Source organism: Podarcis raffonei, chromosome 10, assembly GCF_027172205.1.
Source record: "Podarcis raffonei isolate rPodRaf1 chromosome 10, rPodRaf1.pri, whole genome shotgun sequence".
In the NCBI taxonomy this organism is placed as follows: Eukaryota; Metazoa; Chordata; class Lepidosauria; order Squamata; family Lacertidae; genus Podarcis; species Podarcis raffonei.
The window spans coordinates 37,330,837-37,345,998 of NC_070611.1; the positions used below are offsets into that span (position 1 = coordinate 37,330,837).

At 38.5% G+C, this 15,162-nt stretch overlaps 1 protein-coding gene across 1 annotated transcript in view; it reads left to right on the plus strand.

Annotated features, from left to right (window-relative positions):
• The window catches only part of TMTC2 (transmembrane O-mannosyltransferase targeting cadherins 2), a 182,277-nt gene that overhangs the window by 148,590 nt on the left and 18,525 nt on the right, over positions 1 to 15,162 (plus strand). Inside the window, exons 9-11 of the mRNA XM_053407294.1 lie at positions 3,469 to 3,550; positions 10,425 to 10,539; positions 13,033 to 13,096. Coding sequence (XP_053263269.1) covers positions 3,469 to 3,550; positions 10,425 to 10,539; positions 13,033 to 13,096 — 261 coding nt within the window. The remainder of the gene's footprint in view (positions 1 to 3,468; positions 3,551 to 10,424; positions 10,540 to 13,032; positions 13,097 to 15,162) is intronic.

Genomic DNA, 15,162 nt, shown 5'->3' on the forward strand with positions numbered 1-15,162 from the left:
TCCAGCCAGGAAAGGTTTAACCAGGCCACCTACCCAGAAGTGGCGGCAACTTACGCACGAGCAACCCCATAACCATTAGAGCATCTAAGGATTTCACCTCCAGATCAGACAGTTCACCTGCTCAGGTGAGATAATTCAATTAGTGAGTTCCCCTCAATAAATGTTTTGGAGCCACTGGACCTATCTGGACATATAATTATTGCAAAGCTTCATAGTAGTTGTAATAATAATAATAATTTATTATTTATACCCCATCCATCTGTCTGGGTTTCCCCAGCTACTGAAGTGTGCTGCATCATGGACTTAAGCTGCCACAGTTAAGTTTCTGTCTGTTCATACACACCTTGTTTAACTGAAAGGAGGGAGTCTTAATACACTTTTTTTTGTGGGAAATGTAGAAAATGAATTAGATTGAGAGAGTAAACTAATTGTTACCTGGCAGTGAATATGATTCTCTACAAGTGCATTATTCAGAACTGCTTGACTGCATTAATCTCCCTCCTATTAGCTTCTTAGAATTTTAAATTCTCCAGTAGCTTAAAGTGTGCCAGCTGCCTTACCTGGTTGCAGAACATTCTACCAGCTGTCAGAAGATACTGGTATTAATGGGGAAACCAAAATGTCCAGTAATAGAGAGATGTTGATGCAGATTTCTTCCTTCCTTGCATGCAAATTTTATAGCTTCTTAATCAAAGAATAATGTCAGTCTATTTGAATAAAATGTCACATTTTATTGAATAATTGGATTTCCTTCCTTTCAATTATTCCCTGGGTTCTATTATTTCAAAAATGTTTTCAATCAGAATCCTCAGTGGTATATATCTAGCATTGCTTACTGGATTAGCCTAAGGCCACTAGGATATTGTTATGCTCTCGCCAGCTACCCTGAATGGTGAATAGTTTCAGGAGCAATCATACAGGTTTAGTTTCCTTTGCATGAAGGCGATTCAAAGACTGAAGCCTATAAGTGTATTATTTGCTTTATTTACAAAGGTGTAGGTACTAAATGGCTCCGGCCCAAATATTTTTAAAAAATGACCTACTCCAAAATCAACCAACCATATATAGGGAAACATACATTCCCACGCTGTGTGTAAACTAGTCCATAGCCTACCCAATTGTTCATTTACTGGAGGCATTTAGATGATAAATAGTATATTTGTGCTTGTGTCTATTTTGTGTCAAGAGGAAGTTAGTGATTTGTGGGAGAATGACGCTTCATAGTACCCTAATATTCAGAAATCATTCCATTTATGAATAACAAAAAATACTAATAGTCGTTCAGCACACATTAAGGGGAAGGGGAGAATTTGCAGGCAATAGAATATGGTGTAAATTACTTAAGCCATTTTAACAGTCACATCAGGTTTTTGCCTTAAAATGAGAAAAGATTCCTCTGTCTGTCATTTTCCAAAGTTCTAATCCTTCCTTGGGTTAAATTCCTGCAATGTCGGAGCTATAAACTTCAGAGTGCATGTCTAACTGCCGCAGCATATGTGTGCTCTTATTTAGCTTTATGTGCGCTCCTAGTAAATCGTATTAAGAAAAGGAACATTCACGTCATTAGACTAAAAAAAAATAAAATTGTTGCCTGACAAGATGAAAGTTTGATAAATGCTGCAAATTAGTAGTAAAATAGCCTGATTCTGTCAAATGATAGATGTTACACTGTTTGACAGGAAAGAAGAGGTGTGGAGGAAACTTGAAAAATACATGGTTAATGATGTTCTTGTTTTTTAAGAGTTGGAGAAGAGAGTATGCAAGGTCTCTGGTAATTATTTAACAAAATTTAGATATAGTCAGGGTGATTAAATTAGTCATTTTCAGTTACTCCACCTAGGGCTAAGCAAAGAAATCTGAAAACATTTTCTGCTAATGATTTTCTTTTTCTTTTTATTTCAGCTATTCAGAAAACACCCATTTCTTATACTTGGTGCCATCTTGAATTCTAGTCCCCTCGCATTGCAGCCCACCAGTGCGTTCAAACTGAATTTAGCAGTAATTTCAGGAAGCTAACCATAGTATTATTGTGACATTTTATGAAGAACTGAATGAATGGGGAAACTATCTGGCATTACTTTTGGTTTCATGGAGATAATTCTGTAGGCTGAAGCTTAACAAAAAAAGGCAGGGGATCCAGAGAATTGTTTCTTTTTTCTTAGGAATAGAAATCTGAGTATGCAATGAGACATTATAATTATCCAGCTAAGACTAATAGTATTTGCCTGTTTCAGGGCAATGACACAAGAGATGTAAATGTTAATTCAGTCAGCATTAGCAATGTGTTCCAGTTTCACTCTGTTATTTGGGAGACCTGCAGATGAATGCTTTGTTACTTTAAATGTTTTGCCAAAGGAGGATAATAGCTTTAATGCCCTGTTGTGATTTTTAATATGTTGCATTTCTCCTATAATCCATATTTGCCTTACAGTTGTGCCAGGAGGCACCAATTCTTCTTTCTTACTCATTATTGTATTCCTCCCTCAGGGCATTGTTTAAAATACAGATGAATCCAGGTAGATTTCTGACGCTGGGGGTAATGGTTGGCTGTTTTTAATGCAGATTTGGTCAGCAGTCCTTTGGAGGTCTGGGACTCCACTTGGAATGAGATGACTGTTGCTACAAGGAACTCCTGGTCTATGTGGGGCAGACCATTGCATATTTTCTCTTTTAGCTATACTTTGAAAGACCCTTTTATTCCTTTGTTCATGATTTTACCTCTCCTGTTCAACTCACAAGGTTAACAATAAAATATGTGGCACCAGTGTAAGACTGAAGTTAACTTCAAGCTCTCACCTCATGGGTGTCCTATGAGAAAGCACCTAACTTTCTGCAGAAAACTTTCTACATGATTGCATGTTACCAGGGTTGGAACAAGATGGTCTTACCTCTGGGACACGGAGGAGTCCTTGTTGAGGAAAATTCACCTCACCCTCCCATGCCTTCCCAGATGCAGACAGCAGTAAGCTGAGCTGAACTTGCCAGACGGCATGGAAACTCCCACAGGCAACCCCTAGAAACAGGAATGTTGGCATATAGGGATGGAGACAGTTTATCTCCTTAATCTCAGGGTTTACAGTCCCTAGGAAGAGACACCAAAAGAGTGTGTGATGGAAGAACAGTTTGCTATGCATCTCTTCAAAAGATCGAAGGCAGTGAAGTGAACCATCTCAATTTGGACCTGCCCTGGACACAAACTTTGCATTAGCAAAGAACCAACACCATGGCATGGATGTTTGGAGAATATATATATGCATTTATGAATCTTAACAGAAGAGAAATGGAGTGAACTTCATATTCATGGAGGTCTAAGCTATCATTAAATGAAATCAAGATCATTCTATTTTCCCTCCTATTTGTAGATCCTTATCTTGCCTATTCATAGGGTAGTTTTAAAGCATGGCAAAGTTGCAATGACACAGTGTCCAGATGATTCATCTGTGTATGTTTTCTTCTTTTCTCCTTAAGGGCCGCAAGAGTGAAGCAGAAAAGTATTTCTTAAAGGCAATTCAGCTGGATCCCACCAAGGGAAACTGTTATATGCATTATGGTAAGTTTTCAATAGATAGTGTTTCCTCACATTACTGTCGCACTCAAGGATTTTAAAACTGCTACTGGCAGGACATTGCAGTAAAGGAAAAATAATAATCATGCCAGTTAAAACGATTTATCCTTCTGATGTGTAAATCACAGTCAAAATAGAAAGTCCCCTTTCCTTTGTGTATTACATGATACGAAGATGAAGCTCACTTCAAAATTCCTGGTCGTCTCAGTTGGCATGCGAGGAAGATTAATAGTTATTAAGTGTTGAAAGATTAATAGACTTCTTTGTTATCATTGAAATAATGGCATCAGGCCCTTCTTGATATTGGGTGGGCAAATCAGTATTATCCAATAGTGAACATCAGTACAGGACAACCAGGATTCTACTCCAAGAATTTGAAAATTTTAAATCTAACCTCCTTCTGTCTTACAAGATTAGACTTGCCCCGATGCACAGATCACAGAGGCCCCCTCCCACCATCAAGCAGTTGCTTTGTGCTTTCAGCTTTGACAGTGTTGACCACCTGTGTGGAGGAGAGAGGGCAGATCTGGATTGAGTTGTGGGATTCCATGCGCATAGTACCAGAAATGCAGCCAGCAACTGCACTTAAAGACTTTATGAACAGATGCGAAATCATAGACACAGAGCTGGGTTGTTGGATTGTGAAGGAGAGGGAGCTGGGCTCCTTTACACATGCACCCACCTTCCAGCAGCTTCTTATGCATGTACAGAAATGTTCAGTTTGCACAGAAAAATCACACTGTTGGTCCGCAACTCTCCTTTTTAAAAAACTGTTTTAGTTAAGACCAAAGATATATAATGAGCATGCAGTACATTGCTAATTTGGATTTAGAATGTCTTTTATAGACAGTCAAAGATACATCGCGGTTAGCTTTTTATACTGTTTCTAATTTGATGAAGATAAATTCACTGATCATGAAACCTGGAATTGTAAAACTGCAAGGAAACTGAGTAAGTTGAATTGATAATGAGCAACAACAGCCGCTGCAGGATGTGTTTTTGTTTAGTTATTTTAATTTACCTTCTCATTCCAACTGGCACAATTAAATGAACAGCAGGCATGGTACGCAAATGGAAACAGTACAAAGCAAAAGTTGGTTATTTTATCTTATCTCATTTTGGTCTAAGATTTATAACTTGTGAGGCTTGATTCAGCTTTTAGCTGCATGTTACTAATAGCCCATCCATGAAGTACAAGAGAACTAGTGAATCTTAACAATACATACCCACAAATTTCCATTTCTGGATCACCTCATCTATAGGAAATGTGCTTTTTGGTCAGCATAAGGAAGCTTTTTTTTGTGTGTGTGGCAGTCCCCTGCCTGTGAAATGGTCTCCCAGGGAAGATTGCCCGGCACTGACTTTGTCATCTTTTCAGTTTCAGGCAAATATGCTCCCTACCAAAAGGCATTTAATTAGCAATAATTATATGGCATTTGGTGGCTGTTTGATGTGGTTGGATAGTTTATGTTCTTGGGTGATTTGGCGAAAGGGGGTGAGGGCCTTTAGCACGTACAGTGAGGGGGGAAAGTATTTGATCCCCTGCTAAATTTGCCCATTTGCCCTCTGACGAAGAAATGACCAGTCCATCATTTTAATGGTAGGTTTATTGTAGCTGTGACAGACAAAATAACAACAGGAAACCCCTGGAAATCAGCCTGGAAATCTTACTGACTTGGAGAGGATCTGCAAAGAGGAGTGGGACAAAATACCTCCTGAGATGTGTGCAAACCTGGTGGCCACCTACAAGAAACGTCTGGCCTGTGTAATTGCCAGCAAGGGTTTTGCCAACAGTATTAAGTCATCTTTTGCAAAGGGATCAAATAACTTATTTCACTCCTTATAATGCACATCAATCTCTGACTTTTGTCTTCTGAGTTTCTGGGGTTTTTCCTGTTGTTATTCTGCCTCTCACAGCTACAACAAACCTACCATTAAAATTATGGACTGGTCATTTCTTCATCAGGGGGCAAACAGGCAAATTTAGCAGGGGATCAAATACACCCCCTCACTGTATGTATTGGTTTAATGACTTTTCTGTCACATTTTTTTATCTTTGCATTTTTATTGGCTTCCAGATGTACTAAATGGCATATAAATTTAGTTAAACTAAAATTCAGGAGAGAATACTTGTATGGTGTCATCACTCAGAACAGCCCTGTGGTCCTCCAGAAATTGTAGTCTAAACACTTCCCATCCACCCAGCCAGCATGACCTGTGGTGAGGGATGATGGGAGTTGCAGTCCAATATTTGCCATGCTAACTGGGATGGATGGGAAGTGTTGGACTACAACATCTGGTGGAATTTGCAGGGATGTTCCAGAATTCCTGTCATCCCAGACCATGAACTATGTTGGCTGGAATGAATGGGAGGTGTTGGGCTACAACATCCAATGGGCCATCAGTCCTCTCCTGCTGCTATAAAACGTAGTAGTGTAACAGTTGTGTGAAGTCAGGACTACCTTTTCAGTAGGATGCTACTGCTTTAAAATAGATATCCATTACTACGTATCTACCTACCTGAGATACAGAACACAGAAAGTCAAGTATGGGAGGAATCTTGCATGATTCACCTACAGATAATTTTTTGTATTTAAGTCAGTCCCCAGAAATTCTACAAAGTAAGAAGATAGTAAGCTGCTTCTCTACTAAATCAGACCACTAGTCAATAACTCTGTATCATCTGCAGCAGCAGTAGCCAACATGGTGCACTCCTGAAATTGGGAACTACAATTTGCACGATTCCTAACCATTTGTCATGCTGGGCTGGATGAAGGGGGTTGTAGTCCACAACATCTGTAAGGTACCTTCTTGGCTATACCTGGTCCCACACTGAATGGCAGCAGCTTCCAGCAGTTTCAGGCCAGTGTCTTTTCCAGCCCTACCTGGAGGTGACCCTATGACCCTTCCTTTAAAAGTATGTGACCAAGGATACAGCCATTTGGCAACCCAAGAATGAGTGGACTGAAGCAGCACAAAAATTGACACTATTTAACCTGGTGGAAGATAGAGTTTTGAAAGTTTTGGAGAGAACAATGTTATGAAAGTTCATTGAAAATTGAATAAATAAGTAGTTTTGAAGATGATGAACGGAGTGACCAAAAAACCCCCCCAATATGCCACACTTCGATTGACTATATGCTGTTTCTTTAAGCGGTGTTTTGTAAGGTTTCCAATCAAATGTATAGCTTTAACCAACACTTAAGCATCCTTTTGTCTCCCTTTTTTTGCTGCTCTTATTTTAAACCACCTATCAAGCAGCATGAATAGTTTGACTCCAAACCACAGGAAAATATATCCACATTACCAATGTAAATCTCAAAGTAGAACCTCTTGGTACACATAGGGATTATAAAACTGGTGGAAACATCTCTAGTGCTGCTCACCAAGGAGTCAAAAGGAATAAATGGTCACTTGTGACTTGGAATCTAGTCATACTCTATGCATTATGTATTTTATTTCTGAAGTACTAAGAGTTTCTTCTGATGATATTCATCTGCTTGCCCTCTATACATTTTTATGTTTCCTTTGTAACACCATATAGGTTTTATGTAAATTGAAATAGAGTGAAATCCACTGACGTTCATGTGCAAGCAGAACAGAATTCCACTCACATAATAGAACTAGAGCTTTCTCTGCCCCTCCTTACAGTCCCCTGTGTGCACCCACAATCTATTCTGGAAGGCTGGAAAACCACAAGAAGGAAGAGAAGAGGGGAAAATCCTGTTGTGTGAGTGGAAGTCTGCTCCCACAGCACTAGATTTCCCCTATAGTATATAGAATTGTACAGTGGGACCTTGGTTTTCGAATGTCTCCATTGACAAACATTTCAGTTTTCAATTGCCGTGAACCCGGAAGTAAATGCTTCAGTTTTCGAAAACGCCTCGGAAGTCAAACATGCTGGCAGCTTCCGCTGAGTGTAAGATCCTGAGGCCTAGCTGTCGGCTATTGAGTTTTCAGTTTTCGAAAGTTTCAGAACTTGAACGGTCTTCCAGAACATATTACGTATGAAAACCGAGGTACCACTGTATAGGAATATGAATTTTGTCTTATAGTCTAAATTCTGATTGATACAGCTAAGGATAGAGAAGGGTTGAATAAATAAAACATCAAAATGACAGAAAATAAGATGCTTATGGTCTTTTGTTCTGTACCATGGAAATAAATCCATAACTATTCACTAGTTTGTTGTTGGATGAAATTTTCAAAGGGTTGCTCAGTAATTAAACACACATTTTTAATTGTAATTTGGAGTCACATGCTTAGATTTCTATATGGGGGTGCGGGGAAGGTCTCTATAATCCCACTAAACCATCATGTCATAGACATCCATTGGCAGTTGATTTCACACTTTTTGCTAGAACAGGCAATACCTGTATCAACATATATATTTCTGCAGTATCTAGACATGACTCCTTCCCCATTTATTTAGGAATCTTCCCTATTAAAAAAAAAATGTAAGTCTTTGAGGAATAACTCCTTAATTCCTTCAATGTTTTCCAATTTCCTACTCAAACGTTAAAGGGTTGTGTAGCAAACACATGGTGGTGGTATTTTAGGTGTTGACACGGTGCATGCTCCAGGTCCAGGAAAGAATAGCAACACTTAAACATCAAGTAAACCCCTTCAAGGCTTCAGGAAATAATCAAGTACTCTTAACTGAAAAGGATTTCCCAAAGAAAAATTGCCCTGTGCAGTGACCCATGTATACAGAGCATTTTCTGGATCAGAGATATTCATCCTGATCCTCAAGTGGTTTGGGGTTGTCACCTTTTCTTGGTTATTCAAGTTAGGTTGCTGTAGTTGTGCAGTCACTTGATTTGGCCTCTTTACAATGCGTGTGCCACTCTAGACTCCTCGGGGTCTCCTTGCCGAATATGTATGAGTCCCTTGATACTCTAAAATAATGCACAGAGGATTCTTTCAGGGTTGACAGTTGACACCTCCTGCATGAGAGTAGCCAGCATAGGGCCCCTTAGTTTTGTTGGACAACTCCTACCATCCCTGACCAGACCTCCCCTTCTATAAGATTATTTCTTTTTGGAAACATAATAGTTAAAATAATGGTTTTATTTAGAATACCTGGGAACTGTCTATGGTTCATGAAAGAATGATTTGCCTGTGAGGTACTTAAATGCACGGAAGGATAAAGCTGAAAAATGAGGAGGGTTTCCAAAACCCCACTGACACAGATAGAAAAAAGTCTTGATTTATATTATAATAGCTACGAAACAACAGAGATGTTCTGCTAAATAGCACCCCTTTTATTAATAACCACTGACATTTGAAGTTAATTTCCGTTGAATAATACATTTTCCTAATAATTGTAAATCACTTAATGATTCTGTGTTATAATAAAATTGATTATTCACATTAAATTACTGTAATTATGCACTCACTTGATGTAATGAACAATTGATCATGTAGTGTGCTATTCTCTGTAGCTGAACCTGCAGAGTTTTTGTTGGTTAATGTTTCTAATTTTTGTTCTTGGTTTAGTCTGGTTAACATAGCATGCAGTTAATAAATTACATGTATCAGTCTATTATTGTAAGTAGGACTGGATCACAAAGATCCTGGAGTGCTAAAAGTATTTTTGGCAGCAGATTTTTTTATGCTTTAAATTACAACACTTTGAATGAATAATAATAATTGGGGAGAATCATTGGCTAGCCTCTAAAAGTACATTGTTACCATTTAAAAAAGTTAAAACTGTTTTTATTTTTCTGTAGTAATCTTTGAATGTTTCGTGAATGGGATTGTTGTAGCCTCTATCATTCTTAAAAGCTGGTGTAGTCCACAGCTGATCTAGGCAATCCACACAAATGATACATTGAGAAATACATAGGCTTTCGTTAGATTAAATAATACTCGAGTGGACCTGTTGAAATCAGTTGATAACTGACTTGTCCATTGATTTAAGTGGATCGACTCTGAGTATTACTTAGTTGAACACAACTGGATGTGGAACAGGATTGGTGCAAAGTGTGAGCCTGGGGAGGGAATGGTCTAGGGAGATCCCAGAGGGCTGCATTTGGCCCCTGATCCTGAGAATACCCACCTCTATTGTAGAGATACAATTTACCTCATGCACTTTATGTTCTTCTTGGTATATTGCATCACTCTAAGACTAAACTGATTTAGGTCCCCAACTACACAAGCTGATTGTAAATGCTGAGGGCAAGTTTCCATCTTTGCAGAAAGAGTGCAAAAGCAACTATTTAAGATGTACTCTCAATCTAATCAGTTTAGGGAATTATCAGCTGATATCCATATCTATCTATCTATCTATCTATCTATCTATCTATCTATCTATCTATGATTGATAAGAGATGTTTACCTCACAACCTTTGCCATTTCTAGAGGAAGTGGATTTCTAGATCAGTTTCAGGAAAGTTTAGTCTAATGATGGGTCTGAGACTGTTGATGGTAAGTCATCTTACCAAATCATCACCTAATATGGACATAGATGCTGATTCTCATTTTAATGCTTCTGGATCACTTAATAGGTTTTTCATGGTACCATGCTGCAGTATTTTTGGTGTGATGAAATGGTAAGATGCTCGGATTTAGACCAAGGAATACCTTGGTTCACTTCCCCATTCCACCATAACATTCTGTCTCCGATTTTGGTGAGGACGAAGTATGTCCCCTTCAGTTCCTTGGAGAAATGGTTGGAATACAAATGTAAATAAATATTTGGCAAATTATTCTGCAATAGTTCATCTGAAGTTAATATGACAAGGTAACTCAGGGTCGTAATGTAATATGTAAAAGAATAGTCCTTTCTGACTTTGTTTCCCATACTTAAGTGTGTGCCTTCCCTTTTGAGCTCATATCAGTGCTACATATATTTCAGGCCAGTTTCTCTTAGAAGATTCTCGCCTGATAGAAGCAGCAGAGATGGCAAAGAAAGCAGCTGAATTGGATAACACAGAGTTTGATGTTGTCTTCAATGCAGCTCACATGCTCAGGTTTGTTTGTATTTGTCTCTTACTTTTTGTCATCCTTTCATTTTTAGGTTTTGAAATCTGTACTTTCATTATATAAAATTCTGTGCTTGATAACACGTTTTGAGCAACTGACAACATGAAATGCATGCATTCAAGATAATTAATTTCCGTGTGAAGATGATTTCCCTTCTTTAGTCTCTAAATTAGATATTGTCTTACTGTATTAGTGTTTTATAGCATCAAGACCTGGTGGGGTCAGAGCCAAATGCTAAAATCCAAGCACAGATCAAGACTGAAAGGACCAGAAATTAGCAAAATGGCTGAAGACAGGACAGTGGTTATGTTCTGGAGTAGGTAGAGAATGATTTATGGCAGTGTCTGGACTACTTGAGTGACAAGTTCCTTAGACAGGTGAACCAGGCATAGAGCTCCTCAGGTGCATATTGCTTCCTCAGATCCCCTGCATCAGCAGTACTGTCTTTGGCCATTATATGAGTGAGGCACAGCAGAAAAAAGGATAATAACTCTGGCTGCCTTAGGTTTGACCCAGTGACTCAGAAAGTGATGTTCTTTGCCATTGCTGCCAAAGTCCTTATTCTGAGGTCTCCAGAGCTTTCACACTACCTTTCACCCTATAGAAGATCTGTCTAGTCTATTCTACACAGATAGCTCTCAAATAAAGTGAAGAGCAGATCACAGGTCTCTTGGGTTTCATTTCTTTCATTCACCACTAATTTATCTTGCTTTTTAATCTTGCTGCTGCATCCATGATTACATTTCATTAACATGATAACATAGCTGGAATGTCCCAGTGCCAGCCAAAGTCATACCCTCTGCTTAAGGGCAAGTGCATTTATCCTTTATCAAGCAAGGAGATTCTGCCAAACTGGGAAGAAGTACTGGGGCCATGAATCTGCCTTCATTCCTCCCTTTGTCTCTTCTGCTTGCGTACTGGCTTTATTGCTCAAATCTTAGATTACATTAAACCACAGTTTATCATTCTTTCTGAAACGAGGAAGTGTGATGAAATGGCAGTTTGATACTGGTTTCAGATCCTGGTTAATAACCTGTGGTTTCAGATCCTGGTTTGTAAATTGATATTAAACCACAGTTCTTCATCTTGGACCTAAGGAGGAACAGAGTTTTAATGTAGCAAGAGCAGACACATCCTGGGTTAAGGGAAATGAGGACCACACTGATCCAATACTTCATAAACTATGGTTTACTGAGCCAGAAACATTGTCTGTACAATCTGCTGTACAATCTGTACAATCTACCTGATTGGTAGGAATTACCCATGGAACTAATTCAGGAAGCTTTGCTCTAATGCTCAGCTGGCTTCTTTTACTTTCCTTCAAGCTTGTGTGGTTTGTTTGCATTGCTAAAATAGTTTTAGCAAGAAGCTTAACATTCATTTTGTTGTAGGTGTCTCTTAAATTCCATTTGTGTAAATGGTAAACAAATGTACCACAAAGGGGGTGGGGAATCAAATGCTGTCCCTTTTTTCAGCATACTATGCCTGAGGAAAATGGTATCTTCCAAACCTGCTTCCCTGACGGTGGGTCTTTTTTATTATTAACTTTTGAGCAATCAGTTTGTTGTCCTGTTTTCTCTTAGTTACCAGTTACCAAGTTTTGGAAATCAATTCTCTTGTTAAACTATGCACCAGTTCTGTAATTTGTCTCTGAGAAAGAAGTTACCGGTACTTTTTAAATAGGTGAATTTACCTTTAAACAGTTTCCAATCATTGAGACCACTCAAGCCAACTAGTGGGCAGTAATAAATAGCTAAATCTCCTTACAGAGCAAACTTAACCCCTGATATGTGCTGCTGGAAAGGGGTTGGGATAAGACAGAGGTGTGTCTTATCCGAGTTATCTACAAGCTGAAACCACAAGCTGGTTTGTGAAGCTAGCAAGTTTAGGATCCTGAAACGGGGCATTATGAGGGCTGGGTGGAGCAGAACCAATTGTGGAACTGCTGTATCCAAAGCTGATACAGCCTTCTCAGAATGGCCCAGTGCAGCTGATTCCCCTCCCCCCAAGTTCTACTCACGTGCCTTTCAGCAAGCCTTGTGGTGCCACAATTAATCTGTTGCTCCACCCGGCTACTCGCCAACCAGAATATGGTTTGCTCTGCTTGAAAATCTATTTAGTAAATAGTTAAATCACAAAGCAATTTCAGCTTGTTTGAAAACTATGTAAAGTTATATCTATCTATCATCTATCTATCATCTATCTATCATCTATCTATCTATCTATCTATCTATCTATCTATCATCTATCTATCTATCTATCTATCTATCTATCATCTATCTATCTCTCTAAGGTGTAGAGATGTAAACCATGGATCTGCATTAAATGTTTGCAGCAGTTATTATTGCCTATTTTTAAAATAATATCATTATTGTTGATTAATTGTAAAAATAAATTATTTTTATACCCCCTCTGAAGAATTGTAGGTTCCCGATGTGATTTCAACTGAACTTTAATTGTCTCCCCTTCTGTTCCAATAGACAAGCTAGCCTCAATGAAGCAGCTGAGAAGTATTATAAAATGGCAGCTGAGCTGAGACCTCATGTAAGTACTTCCGTAGAGAGGGATGCACAGTTCAAGCCAGCTATGCTTATAGTAGTGCAAGAAAACGTGCTATCCTGAGGAGAATTTAATTTTGTGACTGTTTGATCTCTAAGCCTATGTTGCAAAGGTTAATTTAAGAGATAATTTATTCATTATTAATATTCTGATGAAACCTTTGACATTTGTCAAATCAATTGCTGCAGACAGGAATCTTGATGCAGTGTTTAGAAATGCTCAATTTTCCGCTTACTATTTGTATGTTTTAAATTCAGCTTCTTGGCCTAGATTTGAATCTTAAAAAGCATAGGTAGTTGCTGAAAACAAATGAAAAACAACATGCATGAACGCCAATGTATTCATTAGTTTTTGGAGGGAAAATGAAAGGAAATGGATTGAAAATTTGTTAATTTTATTAAATTGCTTTACACCAGAGGCATTATTTTGCACTGAAAAAATAAACTGCAGCGCTATCTACAGTTCATAGAGAGGTCACAGGGAAGGGTGAAAGGGAAAGCAGTGAAATTAACATAATGGAAAGCACTATTTATTTTAGATAGAAAAAAGATTGTTTGCTTCTTTTTAAGGTTATAGATAACATGAGGATCCTTTTTCATACATAATTGAAATGTGGCAATTCTGATGTGCTGGTGAGGGAGTGGGTACTAGTATGTTTGAAAGTAGGCAATAGGATCAAAAATATAGAAGTCACAGGCAGAAGAAATTCAGCTATCTCTAGCTGAAATTAATGGGTAGATTATAGGATCAGTTTTTATATACCGTATTTTTTGCTCTATAAGACTCACTTTTTCCCTCCTAAAAAGTAAGGGGAAATGTGTGCGCGTCTTATGGAGCGAATGCAGGCTGCGCAGCTATCCCAGAAGCCAGAACAGCAAGAGGGATTGCTGCTTTCACTGTGCAGTGATCCCTCTTGCTGTTCTGGCTTCTGAGATTCAGAATATTTTTTCTTGTTTTCCTCCTCGAAAAACTAGGTGCGTCTTGTGGTCTGGTGCGTCTTATAGAGCAAAAAATACGGTAATTGCCTATATAAGAGGCCCCCTTTGCCCCATCTATTTGAAATTTGACATGTCTTGTATAGGGGGTGTTATTATTGACATAGTTTCAGAGGATTGCCTGGGCCTTCTATTCTGCTGTCTGTAACTTTGGTGTTTTCACTGGAAACCAATGGAAAAAACTAACTAGTGAATGAATGCAATTCAGATGAATAGAAACGGAAATGTTTCTGAACATGTGATTCAGGCGAATGAACTATCAGATCTATGAAACTAAAAAAAAAAAGGAAACAAATTGAAAAACAGTCCACGCCCCACCCTATTTGCTAGGGATGGAACAACCTCTTCCATTTTACCATATTCTCTCAGTCCAGTTTTACTTGAGTGGGCATGACTCTGTGGATAGCTACAGGTTGTTCAAATAATTATTTTACACTGTGCTAATGTACCTTTTGCCAGGGTTTTAATACCACACATTTAAGGGAAATGCAGGGAAGTTCCAATCTGCGTGAGGAAGCTTGACTATAGAATTCATGTTGAAGGTGGAATTCATGCTTCATGTGTATGAATTGCTTTTCCTGTTGTTTTTTGTAAGTAACATATAATGTTTAGAAACACTTGTAAAAAGAAAAGGAAACAATGTCTTTTAAAAATGTATTTGTTATTGAAGAAGTGCTTCATTCCTGGATTAAGTTTTAGGCATCATTGTTTAATATAGCATTGTGGGATGCTGTTATTGAGGTTTCCTGCCTCTCCATCCATTGCCCCGACTCCCTGCTGAAAAATTGTTCATTCTGTAGCCATTCAGCATGCTCAGTACTAGCTGAGGTGTTTTGGTGCGAGGAGACGTCCCCCCTCCCACATATTTTACTTTTTTTTAGTACTTCTGGAAATCTTAGGGTTCCCCCAAGCCTGATCATTTGTCTTCCTTGTATGTCATCCCATTTTTGCCACAGCACTCTTGGCTTGAACATCAGAAATAGACGGAATGATTGATCCTATTCAACTAACTTGTTTTGACTGAAATAGTTGCCATAAAATGCTACAAAGCTTTAC